Source organism: Colossoma macropomum, unplaced genomic scaffold (genome assembly GCF_904425465.1).
Source record: "Colossoma macropomum unplaced genomic scaffold, Colossoma_macropomum, whole genome shotgun sequence".
In the NCBI taxonomy this organism is placed as follows: Eukaryota; Metazoa; Chordata; class Actinopteri; order Characiformes; family Serrasalmidae; genus Colossoma; species Colossoma macropomum.
In genome coordinates, this window is record NW_023494901.1 from 138,377 (window position 1) to 156,470 (window position 18,094).

An 18,094-nucleotide genomic window follows, 5' to 3' on the forward strand; every position below is an offset into this window, starting at 1 on the left:
AAAATTAGGCTACAGGGTTGAAAACAGACTTATTACAAAGGCCCGTTTAAAAAAAAAAGCCAGCTAGAGAAAGCACTGTCAAACTTAGCTCACTCAAGAAGTGAACGAAAATACAAGATTATTTTGTGTGCAGTGGTCACTATTAACATGACTAATACAATCACTGCTAAAATAAAACAAGTTTTAACATCAGTGTCCTGCATAATACTCTTTGCTCACTAGTTAGCCACCTATCACAGTTAGCTAGCTGCTAACTCCTCCGCACCCCATTAGCCAAAGTCATTACTTACCACAACATGTTTTCTCAGGTTGGATGTTCTTGAAAGCTGAAAGGTCCATGTTTTTAGGCTGGCAGAGAAGGCAGAGCATGACATAACTATTGGTTTTGGTAGCCTGTAGAGAAAACATTGTCTCGATATGAGGCCAAGGGTGCTCTCCTTCCACAGTGTCGTCTGTTTGAGCCATCGCAGTCCAGCAACGAGCTGAAATCAGTGGTTCCGCAGAGCCCACAGCTGTCAATAGCTAGGTACCTGTAGTTTTCAGTATACATATGAGTGCGTTTCATTGGTCAAATGAAGTCATGTAAGATGCTTTTGACTGGTGAACAGAATTGCGTAAGATGATTTTGATTGGTAAAGAGAGCTATTTAAGATGTATATGAACAAAACAAACAAAATGTGCATTGAATTAAAAAAATATTTACAAATGCAATCTGAAGTACTGGAGCACCAGCACAAAATAACAGAAGCCTCAGTTGTGAACATCAATGAAAACAGATACAAGATTCAAGAGTTTATTGTCATAAACAGAGAAACAGACAGCAGGATTTAGATTACTGATTAGTGATGATCTCTCAGACTCCCTGGACATTATTGGGGGGTGACAGTCTCTCTATTTCTGGACCGTGGTCACTGTGTCCATTCATTAAAACCTCGGCCTTCATCCGGAGCTGCTGAATTTCTCTCTTCAGCCGCACAATCACCACCACTGATACCGCACAGATGACTAGGAGTACAGCAATCAGTGTAAAACTCCACGCTGATACAGCAGCTCCCTTATCTAGATCTGGATGGTCACCTACAAAACAAACACACACAGGTTTGTAATACAGTGAGTTTTAACTGAACACCATCATTAAAGCTCAGCAGCAGATTCCTGCTCGGTTCAGAGATCATAGAATAGCATACCTCTTCCCCCTGCTGACCCCACGGTCACTGTGTAGGTGTGAATGACTTCGTCAGTCCTTTCGTCCATTACAGTATAAACTCCACTATCAGACGGAATCACTGCTCTCAGCTCAAGAGCAGCCGACACTCTTTCTTTATAGTCTTCTCTACATTGCGTTGAGCGTCCATCCACTGTACAGATCTGACCACTGGATGGTCCAGCTGCATCTGTGCTGTTATAAAGCACCTCCACTGGATCTGATACGTCCAATTCCAGCACCAGAGACTTTCCAGGCTCTATCTGAACTGTGGTGTTCAGCGCTGAGGAGAAAAAACAAATCTGATATAAATCTCAGCATCTAAATCACTGGAGTTCTGTCAGTAACGGTCAGTTGAAAAACCAGATGGACACTTACGTTCAATCAGGAGCTTCAGATCACAGAGATCTTTACCATCACAGTCACACGTGTACCAGCCTCTCTTACTGAAATCAGCGTCAGTGATGGTGAGAGAGAGATTCCCATTCAGGTACTGATCATGGATCATCTGATATCCCTCCTTCACTGATCTACATGAAGTCTGATCACACTCAGCCAGAGTGTCACTGCGTTTATGGAACACAGTCCATCTGACCAAACCAGAGCATCTCTCAGAGCAGGGCAGAGTAGCAGAGTCATGAAGATTCACCTTCACTGGAGGATCAGCTGACAGAGGCACTGAAAGACAGAATCAAACAAAAGGATAAATATAAATTAATCAGTAACTGAACTAACTTCCTCCTCAGTACTTTAAGTACCACATCAGAGGTGTCAGAAGTACAAAAGTGCATGTTTATAAATGTTCTTAAAGAAAAAATATTTATTTAAAAATAATTTCTGATTCGATTGTTTAAACAGGAAATCTTTTCATTGAGAGTTAAAGATACACTTCCATGAAACTGAGCGTACATAATGGTTTATACTAGAACTGCATGCATCATCATTCACAAACATCTGCTTGTCTAAAGCAGCCAAACAAGTTTACATGTTTGATTTCCTTTACAAGAATCTAAAAAGTACACAAAGTTAGTACATATACAAAGTTAAAGATGTACAAACTTAAAACCTGATAATTATTGAAGCCAAAAACACAGATTACTGACACAGTGGAAAATATGGAAGTTAAATCAAACAGCTGTGCGACAATGAGGAAAACCAACACAGCGATCTTAAAAACATAAACCTAATCACTGTAGACAAAGGCATCCTGCCACAACAAGCATCAAACATGTTTATGGTCTATTTCTGTCTTACCTGTGACTCAATACACTGAAGTAAGGTTAGATGTTTGTTTTGGGCTGATAACAAACTGAAGGATTGAAGCAGATGTGATGAACTCTGTAGAGCTGCCTGTTGTCAGTCAGCACCAGACTGGATAATATTGTGGCTAGAATCACACAGTCGCACTAATCTCTCGAGGCTGAAGTCAGCTTATTCAGATTTTTGTTCCACCTTGAAAAGTCCTGAACGTAACTACTACATCATTTAAGGTGTAAATGAAGCTCTTTCTTCTGTACGAGTCTCATTAACAATCAGTAAACCAGGCCTGTCTCACTTGAAGTGGGAGTGGCTGGTTTAACCCCCAAATTACTACAGATATACAATTGGATGTAGTATAGTTTGACCATTGTACTGCTTATATGTGTGAGTTTATACATTAGCTCACAGTAAACGGCCCACTGGCAGTCCGGTATTGATTAAGGCCTGGGATGCAGGTTATTTCAAACACAGTAGCCAATCACAGGTTCACTCTGCTCCTCCTACCCCTCCCCCATTTCACATCCAGTACAATTCTGATATGCCCTTCACTGGGTGCCTGAATACAATAGTCTGATTAAAAAATACATAAATCAATAAATAAATAGCTTGATAAAACTAAAGTAACAAGCCTGTTTTGAAAATGTAGGGAGTAAAAAGTACAGCTTTTATTTTGAAATGTAGTGAGTAGAAATAAAAAGTATCACATTAAGTGACAGAAATACAGTACAGAAATGAAGTACTTGTACATGTATTGGCCGGGGCTCGACATCATGTGAACTCAAGAGAACTGTTTACAATCAGAGGTTCACATTTCAGTCACGAGTTTTGTTACAATAATCTGTGAGTTTAATATTAATGATCGAAATTTTTTATACCAACATTGCTTACAGAAAATCTGATTCACAAACCAGTAAGAAGACCAGTAAGATCCCATGTAGCAACAAGAACAGTAGTGGTCAGTAAGATCAGGACACAGAGAGCAGAACTGCAGGACTGCATGTCTGACCTACACACACACACACACACACACACAGACACACACACACACACACACCATCAGTACTGACCAGGAGAGGAGAGAAGAGACCTTTTTAACCCCTTTTATGGCCCAAAGTTGTATTACACACTATTATAATCTAAGAACAGCTCAGTCAGTTTGCATTGAAATTCCTGTAGTTACTGAATAATAAGTCTTAGTATGTAATAATCTTGTGATTATAAGGGGTTGAAAGTTTTGCAACACCTCTATCACCCATGTGTGAAAAAGTAACTGCCCTCTAAAACTGTAACCAAACACTTCCTATAACTGGAAATCAGTGTTTCACATCACTGTGGAGGAATTTTGTTCCCCTCTTCTTTTAGAACTGCTTTAATTCAGCCACATTAGAGAGCTTTTTGAGCATGAAGTGCCTGTTGAAGATCCTGACACAGCATCTCAGTGGGGTTCAGGTCAGGACTTTGACTAGGCCACTCTGAAACCTTCCTTCTGGCCTGTGTTGGGTAATTTCTTTACAAAAATGAAATGATTATTTGAAAACTGTATTGTGTGTTTACTCACCTTCTCCTTGTTTGAAGATCTTAAAAAGTTAAATGTGACAAACTGGCAAAAACAGAAGAAACCAGGAGGGTGCAATTACATTTTCACCATATAGGCCACTACTATTTTTTCTCCCTTGAATTTCTCTCTCAAAATTCCCAGCATCACTGAGGTTATTAAGCACTTAGACTTAAATGCACTGTCGTTCAGCCAGTCAGTCACACAACAGACTGTATGCTGACCACATCTGCTTTAAAGGGGAATAAAATGTTTCCGGCAGGCCTTAACACTGTTATTAGCAGAGACAGATAGATGCTATTATCAGCTTGTTCGGTAATAATATAATATATTTAACAATGTAAATCAGTGTTTCTCAACCTCCGTCCTGGAGGCCCACTGTCCAGCACATGTTAGTGCTTTGTCTGCTTTAACACACTCACTGTAACTCACTAATGGGCTGTTATTGAGCTGATTAGTTGGATCAGGTGTAAAGCAGAGAAAACACTATGTATAAATTTGTATGGATGATGAGGGGGTTAACCAACTATCACTGCAATACAACATGGAACATGTTAGAAGAAGATGGAAAGGATTGTTTTCTCTAATTTTCACAGTATATTCCACATTTTACAAGGAAATCATTGCTAAAACTTGTTGTTAGATAATAATTTTTATTCCTAACAGAAATTTGCTGTTTTCCCACAGAATTACTCCACATATTCACTGAACTAATATTAAAATAATAATCATTAAGAAGAACACGTGTGACTGACTGCAGGTTTTGGTGCAGTAATGATGATTTACTGATTTACAGATTTTCAAACAAAGTAAACATGTAAAGAAGGAAATCACTCAGAGGATTTCTACAGCCTTCTTTTTTAAACAACTGAAGTAAATACAGTCGTATGCAAAAGTTTGTGCTCCCCTGGTGTGAGAGAAAGAAATGAAGTGTAAACATCAAATGTCAGAATTTGGCCATGAAACCATGAATTAACATATTTACGACACACAGTTTCGTGGCCTCAATATATTAATTTGTAAATAAATCATACGGTGAATAAATCACCAAAAGTTGAAACTGTGTTCTGTTTGTTTTCAGTGCCAGTAGTGATGAAGAGAGTTACCAGCAGAGGGCACCCACTCAGTGCTTTGGAACGAGCCTCAAATATAATCAGGCAGACAGGACAGTCAGGACAGTCAGGGCAGTCACAAATATTACTAAATCAATAACTCTATAATATTATTGTAAAACAATATATATTTTCAGAACACTGTGCTTATTGAGATGAAAAACAGAAGTTAATTAGTGAAATCTATTGCATTTTTAACATGTTGCAGCCGTCCCTGATCTGCATTAGGGTCAGCTGCAACATCTGACTTCCTCCATTCAGATAAATATTGTGAATGATGTGTGTGTCATCATCTGTAAATGGGATGCCTAATCAGCAGACAGATATAAGTTTAATATATATAAATTTGATTAAACTGGTCCACATAGTCTCTGAGTAACTGAGAGAAACGCAGTGCTGTGACCGTCCCCAGATCTGAATCAGCTTATATTATATTTATCACAAACTGTGGAAACTCCCAGATATGAAACTAAACCCTGAAACAAGGTAAGAGATGTTTTAACCTGGCAGCACACAGATAAAGATAGCCAACATCTGTCTAAGAGAGAGAGACAGAGAGAGAGAGACAAGAGAGAGACAGAGAGAGAGAAACAGAGAGAGAGAGACAGAGAGAGAGAAACAGAGAGAGAGAGACAGAGAGAGAAACAGAGAGAGAGAAACAGAGAGAGAGAGACAGAGAGAGAGAGACAGAGAGAGAGAGAGAGAGAGAGAGACCATAAACTGAAACACATGTAAACAAATGTAATCTGGCTGTTTGAGTACTCACTGTGCTTTAGGCTGAGATGGTGCGTCTTCTAAAGATCAGTAAAACACAATAAAACTTCACAGTCGTTGAACAGTGGCTGTTTCACCCTTTCATCGCTGTAACACTTTGACTTTACACCCCTGAGCTACTGAATTGTTGTAAATCTCAGTTTATCACTAGTAAATAGAAAACTGAATAATGTTGAAAAGAATAAGCTGCCTATTTTCCTCCTGCTCCTTCTCTCCATTCCTCCTTTTCTTCCTTTGCTTGATTCTTCCTCCTTCTTCTGAGAAGAGGAACAGTAGTCAGGGAGTCAGTGAGTCAGATCATTTGACTTAGCTCACCAACACGAGTCGACACATCACTATGAGTGTGAGAGAGAACAGAGCAACACAGATATTAAAGTTATGAATTTCACAGTGTTAAATACGGACCTGCTATGGTTTGTTCAGTTCTGTGTGCTGTAAACAGGTGTTCATATTAAACAGTGGGATATTTTAGCAGTAGAACACAGAGGGAGTGTGTTATCGCGAAATAACATCACGGCTGTGATTTGGTCGCTGTAGATCATCACAGCCGTGATGTTATTGGCGATAACACACTCCTCGAGTGTTCTATTGCTTTAATACAACAGTTAAATAAATACAGTAATAAATTAATAAACTGGGCCGTGAACGCGGCGTTTAATGTTTTAATGTTCGCAGTTCCTTCACCAAATTATAGTTCCTTAACGAGCAGCTTGTTGCTACGTCAGAGTAACGAACTCCGCTCATTCGCTGCTCAGCCTGCTGTAAGCCTCGCCTTTAGAAGTACAGACTGAGCCATAAAACTGCCGCAATATCAGGTTTAGCTCAGTTTTGTCAGTTTTTGCCAGATCAGTATTAATGTTGTTTTGTTCCAGCCAGTCTGTAAAGCATCTTACAGCCCATTTAGTTTGGCGAATGGTGTTGGGTTCATTTCTGGCTGATTCCAGGTTGTTTAGCTGTTCTTCTGTCACAGCTGCCGACTGAAAAGCTGCTCAGTGGTGATGACAGTTTGGGAATTTAGTGTCGTCTCATCTTCAGAGTCTGACCAAATAGGCTGTTGGTCAAATGTGATCTTAAAAGTGTCCATTTTCTGTTTGTGGCAAAGTAAGAAGTAAAAATGTTCAAATGTCTTGAGCGTCTCCTACAGCTGTCAAAGTCGTTGCTTAGCAACGGTGTCTCAGTGGAGTGATACAGTGTTTGTGAAAAAACCGTGATGTTATGGTGAAATAACAGCACAGTTAGAACGACTCTCAACCAATCAGCTTGCGTGGCCGAACTAACTGTTGTATAATGTGATATATCTGGAGAATGTCATTATATTACATTTTATCAAAATTGCTCAGCAGCAGCAATTACAGTAAGTACAGTAACATTTAATTCGTCCAATTTTTAGTTTTGTGCTCCTGCTGCCACTTTAACTCTTCCATCCTTCCACAGCTTTCCAAACGTCCCACTGACATTCTTTTTCTCTTCAAACATTCACACAAACCCAACCCAGCTCACTTCAGCTGCTTGGTGAATTCTGCTGAAGGACACTGTTTTCTTCATGTGAGACACAAAACTAGCACAAAACTAAAAACAAATATTCAAAATTAAACATTAAATTAAACATTTATAAATAAAAGTAAAAAACTAGAGTAAATAGAATAAGAGAGTAGATGATAAAGAGCCAATGTGAAAGGAGTTAAACAGATGAATATGTACAGGGTCTGAGGGAACATGTGACAACTTAAGCAGAATAAAACTTGTTAAAGGGCTTTTATTTTGAAATTAAGTGTAAGTGAAGAAAAAGTATACATAGAAACACAAAAATACAGAAATACAAATAGAAAGTGCTTAAATACAGTAAGGAAGTACCTGAACTGTCAGGATTCACCACTGGTTCCCCTCAAGCTGGGAAACATCAGAAAGCAAACTCAAAACATCAGAGGAAAATATCAAAAATGAGACAGTGTTACTATACAGCTAAAGTTTAACCGTACACACAGTTAGGTCACACATATTAAATGTTGATGGAGTTATTGTTATTTAGCTGTCTAGCCACATTTTCAATTATCACCCCCCCCTCCCAAAAAAAGACATCTAAAAAAACCTGTAAAAAACAGCAGGATGGATTCTGTAGTGTATACAGCTACATTGTCTACTCACATTCAGCCAAATGCTTCAACATTAATTCACAGTGCAGATGGACAATGACCTGACGCACACTGCAAAAACAGTCCAAGAGTTTTTAGTGCCAATAAGAGGAATGTTCTGCAATGGCCTAATCAATCACCTGACCCCGATCCAATCAAGCATGCATTTCACTTATTTAAGGCGTCACTGGAGATAGAACAGCCCAGGAACATGCAGGAACCGAAGCTCGCTGCAGTGAAGGTCTGACGGAGCATCACTGGTGAAGAAACCCAGCATCTCGTGACGTGCATGGGCTCCAGACTTCAGGCAGTCATTGACTGCAAAGGATTGTTAGTTTGTCCAATTACTTCTGATCTCCTAAAAAGGGAGGGCTATGTATGAAAATGGTTCTAATTCCTACACCACTCACCCAATTCGGATGTAAATACCCTCACATTACAGCTGAAAGTCTGCATATTCATTATTTAATTTCAACTCCAATACGTTGAGCTGGACACCTAGGATAACCATCACTGTCAACATGCAAATATTTATGGACCTAACTGTCCAGCAGCATAACCACAAAATGCAGCCCTTTTTATTGAACAGTCCCAAAACACTTCTAAACAGTGTTAAGCCCCACAAAGTGCTAAAGCTGAACGACAAGAGCGAAAACTGAGATATGACGGCATTTACTGCAAGACGCAGAGATGGTTTGTGCGTTTTTTGCCCCTCTGTTGAAATTAAGGGCACTACAGCGGCTACAGTTCAGTAAAAGGGCTCCTGCTGGAGAGCACAGCTGCTCTGTGTAAATGAATTAAAAGTGTTTGTTTTACTGTCTTTTTTATCTGTATTGCACTGCTGATCACCACAAACCATAACACTGATGTGTCTCCATGTACTTAAGACTCAAATTCAAATTCAACGAATAAATGAACTACATGACTCCACAGGGCGAGTGAACAGGTATAAACCACCCAAACACCTGTAAGACACTTTGTAAACACATGCAGTACTGCTGACAGACAAGCGGCCTTTTTCTACTTATACACAAAAGGATTTTTCATAACACTCTACTGACCCTTTTCTCAAAGAAAGAAGAACAATCAGCGTCAGAACACAACTGACCCCCGAGACAGATTTCTGTCTGTGAGGGAAAAGAGTTTCTCACTCACTGAGTGAGTCGCACACTCCCGCAGCTACTGCACATAACTGTGCTGTGTGTTATATACTATGCTTCTGTATGCAGGTCCATGCAAGACATTTAGACCCTTTAGTACAACAGATCAGGGTTCTTTAATGATGAAGAACACTCGGGACCCTTGGTCTCAATTCAAGTTCAAATCTCAGATCATTTTAGAGGGTCCTAATCTTACTCCTCCTATTCTTTCATGTTTAATAAAGCAAATCTTTTTACTTTTAGTCTAAATGTTGCTTTGGGTCAGCCTGCAACTGGCCCTCTGGCCCTGATATCACTACAATTTTTTCCACATTTTTCATCTCACATGAGCTTTTGTGCATCATATAGTTCCCTACTAATAGCGCTATTATTAGCTATGACACATCATAACTTCTCTTTTTGTTAGCAAAACTATTTGTTATGACGGTACAGTGATTATGACTGCAGCATTTAAGGCGGACCAGAAAACTGTAAAAAGAAGACTACAGTGTTTCAGAGTCAAATAGCAGCTTCTTACTGCCAAAACTTCTTAATAAAAGACTGATAAACATAAATATAATCGTGAAATATTTCACAAATCAGAAAGATAAGTTTGTTTGCTGTTATCTTACATTATCATTAATCAAAGCTATATGCATTAATGTTCTATATTTGCCCCAAATGCTAAATTATTACACATGAAAATGTGAGCAGAGCTGTAAAAATCACTCAAATATACCAAAGTTTGTTTGTGAAAGTTTTCACAAATCAGCTAATAACCAGCACTGCATGATTACTGGTAGTGTATGTGTATTAAACTGTGTTCCAAAGTTAAAATTAAAATTACATATTTTTCAGCTTTTTTATGCAAAATCTTTTAATCACTGGCTGACAAACAATTCTAGCCTGTTTTCATGTTCTCACATGTAAATGACTGGGTGAATAATACAAATACTGAGTTTTGTATGCATGGTAATGGAACTAGACCTGTATAAAACAATAAAATATCACAAAATCTGTTTGTGATTATTTTCACAAATCAAGTAATTTGTCCACCAGGGTAATTTGCACAGTTATCGATGACGTCCGTCTATGCAATGAAACTCCAAAGTCAAGAGCAATGAAACAGATCGAGATCTGACTGTGAATCTTTCACAGATTTAGCTCTGCTAAGTCAATCACAGTTATGTGACAGATTTTAATGTAATTTATAGTAAAAATTACCTGCCAAGATAAAAAAAAAACCCTCTAATATCTCACTTTCTTTCACTTTCCGTGCTCATGGTCTACACTGCCCACTGACGGACACAGTCAGGACTGAGATTTTACACTAATCAGCTGGACAGTCTGAACCTGCATTAAATCATCTGAGAGCTCCACTTCTGAAGTTATAAGCTTTAGAAATAAAACCCCGATGTGTAATATTGGTGGATTTTGGTGTGGAGAATGACGTCTTCTGAATTCACCAATCAGGACTAATTGAACACACCAGTGTCTTCAGATGTGCGTTACTGTGTTCCAGAGTTACAGCCGATGGAAATCTGAGTCACTGACCGCAGGCCAGCTTTACTGCCTTACGGAGCTACAGCTGATAGGAGCCTTACTGCCTTCCGGAGTTACAACTGATAGGAGCCTTACTGCCATACGGAGCTACAGCTGATAGGAGCCTTACTGCCTTACTGCCATACGGAGCTACAGCTGATAGGAGCCTTACTGCCTTACTGCCATACGGAGCTACAGCTGATAGGAGCCTTACTGCCTTACTGCCATACGGAGCTACAGCTGATAGGAGCCTTACTGCCATACGGAGCTACAGCTGATAGGAGCCTTACTGCCTTACTGCCATACGGAGCTACAGCTGATAGGAGCCTTACTGCCATACGGAGCTACAGCTGATAGGAGCCTTACTGCCTTACGGAGCTACAGCTGATAGGAGCCTTACTGCCTTACGGAGCTACAGCTGATAGGAGCCTTACTGCCTTACTGCCATATGGAGCTACAGCTGATAGGAGCCTTACTGCCTTACGGAGCTACAGCTGATAGGAGCCTTACTGCCTTACGGAGCTACAGCTGATAGGAGCCTTACTGCCTTACGGAGCTACAGCTGATAGGAGCCTTACTGCCTTACGGAGCTACAGCTGATAGGAGCCTTACTGCCATACGGAGCTACAGCTGATAGGAGCCTTACTGCCTTACGGAGCTACAGCTGATAGGAGCCTTACTGCCATACGGAGCTACAGCTGATAGGAGCCTTACTGCCTTACGGAGCTACAGCTGATAGGAGCCTTACTGCCATACGGAGCTACAGCTGATAGGAGCCTTACTGCCTTACGGAGCTACAGCTGATAGGAGCCTTACTGCCTTACGGAGCTACAGACTATAGGAGCCTAAATCACTGACAGCAGGCCAGCTTTACTACCTTACGGAGCTACAGACTATAGGAGCCTGAGTTTCTGACAGCAGGCCAGCTTTACTGCCTTACGAGGCTACAGACTATAGGAGCCTAAATCACTGACAGCAGGCCAGATTTACTGCTTTACGGAGCTACAGACTATAGGAGCCTGAGTCACTGACCGCAGGCCAGTTTTACTGCGGTGCCAAACCGAGACATTCTGCAAGTCCAGGCACAGCAGTTCCTGTTATACCGCCTCAGGCACCTGAAGTTACGCTGCACAGTTTAAGGTGGAACGGAATAATTCGAACAAGCAGCTGAGGAACAGGAGGACAACTAAAGCCTAGTTTTCGCAAGACGCGTGTTAAATAGTCCGAAAACAGGCCGAAAACAGGCCGAAAACAGTCCTTAAAACAGGCCGAAAACAGGCCGCTTGTTTCTTTAGCCGACTTCATCACGTTTCACTGGGGTGGTTTACACACTGGTGTTAATGAACAAAGACAGACTTTAGCACTAACAGCCCTTCAAAGGTCCAGCTCTCTCTCTGGTCTGACCCTCAGTGTGTCCGAACTCCCGGAAACACAAAGAAAACATGTATTACTGTACTGACCGGAGCTGCGTCGCCACTGTCCGCCCACCTCCTCCTCTTCTCTTTTCCCGCGCAGTTTGGCTTCTCCCGGTCACATGACCCGCACACTGCGCACTGATAGGCTACAAATCGGTTAAAGGGCCATATCATGGAAAACCGAATTTTACTTCCGAGAGTCTGAAGTAACATATAAACACTGTTAAAGCTTCAGCATTCACCGTTCACTGCCCAGTCCACACAGTCCACACAGTCCACTGCCCAGTCCACACAGTGGAGACTCAGCTGCAGCATTTATCTCAGATCAGTCTTAAAGGCACAGTGACAAAAACAGTCTGACTCGTTCTAAAGGGGGAAAATAAGGTTGAAAATGTTCATGTAAAATATATTGTGGTCCTGTTTGGTACATAAAACCACACCAGTGTTATAAGTGAACCTCAAAGAGAAGAAATAAAATAAAAAAAATGTAGGATGGGGCAATATGGAAATTATCGACCTATTTTCTGTTTGACCAAAACAGCTCAAGTTTTGTTTCAGACCACTTTGCCTATCCAACCAGTATTTGAAAATCTGAATAAACCTGATGATACATATCTTAAATTTGTGAACAAGAAAACATCCCGAAAATAACTTTAGACAAGAAACCTTGTTTATAACCAAGTTACTCATATGTTATTGTGCCGTCAACAGTGAGGAAGAACCAGAGGCTGCCATTATATCAGCTTAAAGAAATGATCTTTTACTGAACAATTGAAAAACAGCTGGAACAGCAGGAAAGTGACTTCCAGCTATCAGACTTCTGTCTGTGGTAGATACACAAACCCCCACTAATCCCACAGCCCAACACAATAAAACACAGGCAGCACAAACACACATCTAAACCAACAACAACAACATAAACAACCACAACAGCAACAACAAACAGGCCTTTAACAGAGGAGGGTGATGCACAGCTTTGTGTACCAAACCTCTAAAGGCCCAAGAGGCAGAGGCCACAATACTCAGTGTAGTGTTTTACCCAAAATAACAATTGAAAAAAATAACATTATAACTGAATGTAAAAAGATCAATGTCAAATGTAAATGCTAGATAGACATGTTAAATGTAAATGTTATAAATGTTGGATTTGAAATACAGCATCTAACTAATATTCTGATTGACCACGCCCCCTGTGGTTGTCCAGGACATTTTATAAAGAAAGGCAACCTGGCTGCCCGCCAGTGTCAGAGCAGGTCTGGTGGGAAGCTGCTGCGGAAGGAGTGAGGGGTGACACCCCGCAGCACCTGAGCTGGCCAGCACTCTGTTTGGGCTGTGCAAGTGGACCAGATGGCTGACCTTTAAGGAGGTGGGGCTGTGTGGCGGCTGGAGAGCCTTTAGAGGTGAGGTACAAAACTCCACCACGTGCTCTTGTTCTTGTTTAATGCTGTTGGTGTTGTTCTTGTTGGGTTAGATTGGTGTGTGTGTTGGTTGTGTTACAGTGGACTGTGGGCTCAGTGTCTAGTGTAGGGAGGGTGTCATATGGCTGGAGGTGACCTCCCTGTTGGGTTTGCCAACATCTTTTCTCTTCCAGTGAAGTTGGTGATCAGACTCCCAGGTGGGTCTGATCTACTCATCTGAGGCTTCTACACAAACTGGTGGAGTCCAGCTGGAGTGAAGGAGTGGTGAGGTGAGTATATTAACTTTGTTCTTAGGACTACACCCCTGTTCTGTCCATCTGAAACCATCTAAAACTAGACTAAAACTAGACTAAAACTAGGCTGAGGAGGTGATACTGCAGTCAGTGGACTAATGCAACAGCTAATGATGGGAAGATGAAGCGATTGATTGATCATTTTCCTGATTCGAAGCCCTGAAGCTCTGAAAACAGAGAGCACAGCGACATCTGGTGGACTGCAGACATTGCAGCAGACATATTCTCCAGACGGTGGAACAAGCACAGCGCCATCGTAGGTTGTAAGCCAATCATATCAGACCTCATGAGTTGTACGCCAATAATATCAGACCTGTCTCTGGTGGCTGTTTCTCTGAGAACTATGGTACCTGCTGAGGCTGTGACAGGGTTCTAGCTAAAAGGTCACTAAAATAAACATTAGAGATGACTCGTCTGAGATAACTAAGATGAATTATTACTGAACATCACTAAACTGGAACAAACAGAATAAACTGTGTTTTCTCCGCGTATTAAACTCTGCGCTCTGTGCCGCTCTTCAGCTGCATCGCTGATACGCATGCGCACACGTTGCTAGGTAACAGACAAAAGCAGCCGAGCAGGAAAGGAAACGAAACTGAAAGTTGACTCTCCGTTTAAAGGGACTAATAATGAGATAATATCTGAGTAATAATCAGACTGATTTCTTTATTTTGTCACCTGTCGCGCTCGGACGACACTATAAGTCACCTTTTACTGTATTTGCTGTGTTTATAACCGTTAGTAACGGAAGGTATTCATCAGTTTAGCTCGACACTCAGCTGGGTGAGACCAGAAGGGGTTCTGATGAGACCTGAGCGCGAGTTTACAGGCAGAGCTCTACATTAAGCTGTAGGTGGGATATTTTCATGGGCTAAATCACACGAAGAAGAGGTCAGCTTCTTGTTCAGATTCCCCGTTCCACCTTAAATGGCGCAGCAGGTCCATTCTGGTATACATAATAATGTTACTGAGAGCTGTAATTTACTGTTCATATTACATTCTTCACAAATATGTTAACAAAACATCATATAGAATTAATCTTTGGCCATTTTCTGCTGTATTTTTAACTATTTTCATTATTATATGTGGCTGTGTGATATTAACTCGCTATAACATCATTATTACTGTAATACGTACAGACAATGTAGTAATATTTCAGGTTATTTTTAATGTTATATTTTACACAATATAATATAATAAATCAGTATATATAATGGATGACAATACATGAACAAATAACTCTAAACGAATCAATTTATTTTTTCAGTATAAAATCTTAATCTGGTCTCGGTCTTGACTCAGACTCGATTACCAAGAGTCTTGGTCTTGATTCAAAATCGATGTGTCCTGGTCTCTGTTTTGACTCTGATCTAGCAGTCTGGACTACAGACTTCTGTTCACAGTAACGTTACATTAATGCCAGTGTTGATCATAATGCAGCTTTATATCCCTCTCAGTTCCTCAATCTGTAGAGGTGCTGATGAATCTTCTTTAAGAGGCAGCTCTGCTTAAGGCCAGACAGGTGAACTGAGTTAAAAAAAAAAACTGTTGATCTCTCTTGTAAACTTGAATTTGATAAAAAATAAAGTGTCACTAAACACAAACTCTCTGTAGATTTTTAATATTCATTTTCTTATTATTAATTATTAACAATCCTCTTAATGATGTCATGTTTTTATTTCATTCATTACATAAAGATAAGGAAAATCATTATGTTTGAATGTCTAATAAACCACCCTAACATCATCACTTACAGTATGACCCTGACAGATTATACTATAGCTGCAGTTAACATGGACTACAGGCTGCAGATGCTTCAAATCTTCAGATTCCATTAATCAAACACCGACTCTAAGTCTGATAATAATAATATTACAGGCTTAATGAACAATCACTGTACAGTACAAAGCAGGGTTAACAGTTTGTGGCAGGACTGACAGAGACTTTTCTTCTCCGTGTAAGAGAAATGTGGGAATAGGTGTGGAAATGTGGGAATGAGTGCAGAAATGTGGGAATGGAATTCACTGGAAAGGCAGGAATGCTGTTCTTGTGAATGTCCACTAGATGGCAGTATAACGCTATAAATGACAGGCATGACGGTCTAACACAGGGGTCACCAGTCTTCTCCTCAAAGGGCCCTTGTAGCTGCAGGTGTTCATTCCAAACAGGCTGGAGATCACCTGATTGTACTTGTTTAATCAGCTGGTTGAGGTATTAACAGTTTAAAGGGCTCATAAATAATAATAATAATGTAAGTGAATCAAATTAGAATTATGGATTTGCACATGCAGCCACACAGCTGATCACTGGATACAGTTTACTACAAACACTCACTATAAACTGACTGTTAAATACTTTGTGTTTTGTTTCACATTTTGTTTATTATTCCTTTAGTTTATTATGTACATATGATAGACACATTGTTTAGAGATCATATCATATCAATATCATAAGAGTAGTGTTAATGTAATATGTTAGAGTAAAGGCTGGAATGGTGGTTTATACTTAATGATTCCCTCTTTTAATTTCTGGGATTTAAATACTTACTTATCCCCCAACTCACTTGTTACCTACAGTGAGCAGAAAACACTCAAGTGACATTGTTTACCTTTTTAACCATTAAATGTTGTAGAAATTTTGAAAAATCTGTAAAATCAGTAAAAATCAGTAAAAGAGCCATAGACAAGCTTAGATTAAATTAATCCTGTACTATAAAACAAGCACTACAAATCATCTCTGATTATATCTGATTATATTAATCAGATACTGAGCTGCAGACACAAAGACCTTTAACAAACAACATGATATGAAACTTTTAATATACTTTTAATATAAAAATAAATGACTGTCATGTAGCTCATGTCAGCTCTGAGGGTCTGTTCCAGAAGTGGCTAATAAACAGGCTCTGCTAGCTCGGACACTGGATTATGACCATATTTCCCCCCCAACAAAGGGATTATTTGCAATAACAGGAATATTCATTTCAATATTAAATCTCTCTCTTTCTTAAAAATGGTTTGAAAACAATTTTATATTAGTGAAAATACTTTTAAATGCTGATGGCTTTCTGTTGATACATAGTGATTCTTTTAATAAATTTGGAGTCACAACCAAAGAATTTGCTACAGTTTTTGATGCTACACCACAACAAATGGTTCAGCTTCTTAAGGGCTCATTAAACAGTGGTATGGACATCACAGGGAATGATCTCTTTATTGGGGAAACTGATATCCTTATATATATATATATATTATATATATATATATATATATATATATATATATATATACGTATGTATTAGGAAGTCATATCAAATCAAAGTATTAATAAGCAATCTTATTGGTCTTTGATTTGAGAGTATAAACTGGAATAAAACATGGACAGTTCGTAATGAATATTGTATGTATAATAAAGTAATATTTACACAGCACATTCCCTGTTGAAGTGTTTTATGGAGATTTAGAATGATGAATATTTCTGTACCTTCTGTGGTTTAGAAAAGGAAACATTATCCATCTGTTTACCAGTTCGCTGACACTAAAGTGTTTTAGAGAGATGTTGAAAATGCTGTGAGAAGAAAGGCTGGACACTGTATCACACTGGATGAGTCAGATGTTATTATTAATTTTTCTAAGGATGTTAAAGTGTTTCTTTTCGTACAGTACTTGAATACTGTGAGTATTATTTACATAAAAAGAGATGGTTTGAATATCAGCCATATTTCCTCTATGAGGTTAAGGAATACGATACTATTCTAAAAATATATAAATATAGGACTGTGGAGTTATATATTGATTATGATTTGTTTAATGTGTAGGTAACACTGACTGCTGTTGTTGTTGTATGTTATAATAATATCTGTCATTATTATAACGTAATAATGCTATAACATCATTATCTTAGTATCCACTTAATAAAGTCTGTCTGCAGAGCAGCAGAGCCACAGTTTCACTCCAGCAGGTTCAGGCCAGTATCATTCAGCGCATGCGCCGACACTTGTTTTGGTTTTTCAGTGTTGGCTGATCAACATTTCAGCCTTTTTATGTGAGTTTCCTATAAATTTGTGATAAATTTGTGTTGGGCTAACGTTATATTTTAAGCTTTAGGCTGGAACAGACTCTGGTTTGAACACATATAGAGATTCACAGGGTAAATATTACACCAACTACAGCTGATGTGTCTCTGGGTAAACTAATGGGTTATGTAGACATACAGCTCAATAACCTACCCTTAATATGAGAGCTTACATT

At 39.5% G+C, this 18,094-nt stretch overlaps 1 protein-coding gene across 2 annotated transcripts; it reads right to left on the reverse strand.

Moving 5' to 3' along the window:
• Positions 1–826: 826 nt before the first annotated feature.
• LOC118800479 lies at positions 827–6,181 on the reverse strand. 2 transcript variants are annotated; one of them, XM_036560728.1, is made up of 5 exons: positions 5,898–6,179; positions 3,373–3,470; positions 1,583–1,882; positions 1,188–1,487; positions 827–1,077 (listed from the first exon to the last, which is right to left on the reverse strand). In XM_036560728.1, exons 2-5 carry the CDS (start codon positions 3,461–3,463, stop codon positions 854–856), a joined length of 915 nt encoding a protein of 304 aa, XP_036416621.1. In that variant the 5' UTR covers positions 3,464–3,470; positions 5,898–6,179; the 3' UTR covers positions 827–853. The 2 variants fall into 2 exon arrangements, with proteins under 2 accessions (XP_036416621.1, XP_036416622.1); XM_036560729.1 differs by lacking the exon at positions 3,373–3,470 and having other exon boundaries at positions 5,898–6,181.
• Positions 6,182–18,094: the final 11,913 nt, after the last annotated feature.

Bases quoted from the DNA above. Each gene is read 5' to 3' on its own strand.
- LOC118800479 (XM_036560728.1), bottom strand. From the start codon at position 3,463: ATGCAGTCCTGCAGTTCTGCTCTCTGTGTCCTGATCTTACTGACCACT. The intron at 1,488-1,582 runs GTAAGTGTCCAT...TTTTCTCCTCAG, and splicing joins TCTGAAGCTCCTGATTGAAC to CGCTGAACACCACAGTTCAG. The intron at 1,078-1,187 runs GTATGCTATTCT...TTTGTTTTGTAG, and splicing joins GGGGTCAGCAGGGGGAAGAG to GTGACCATCCAGATCTAGAT.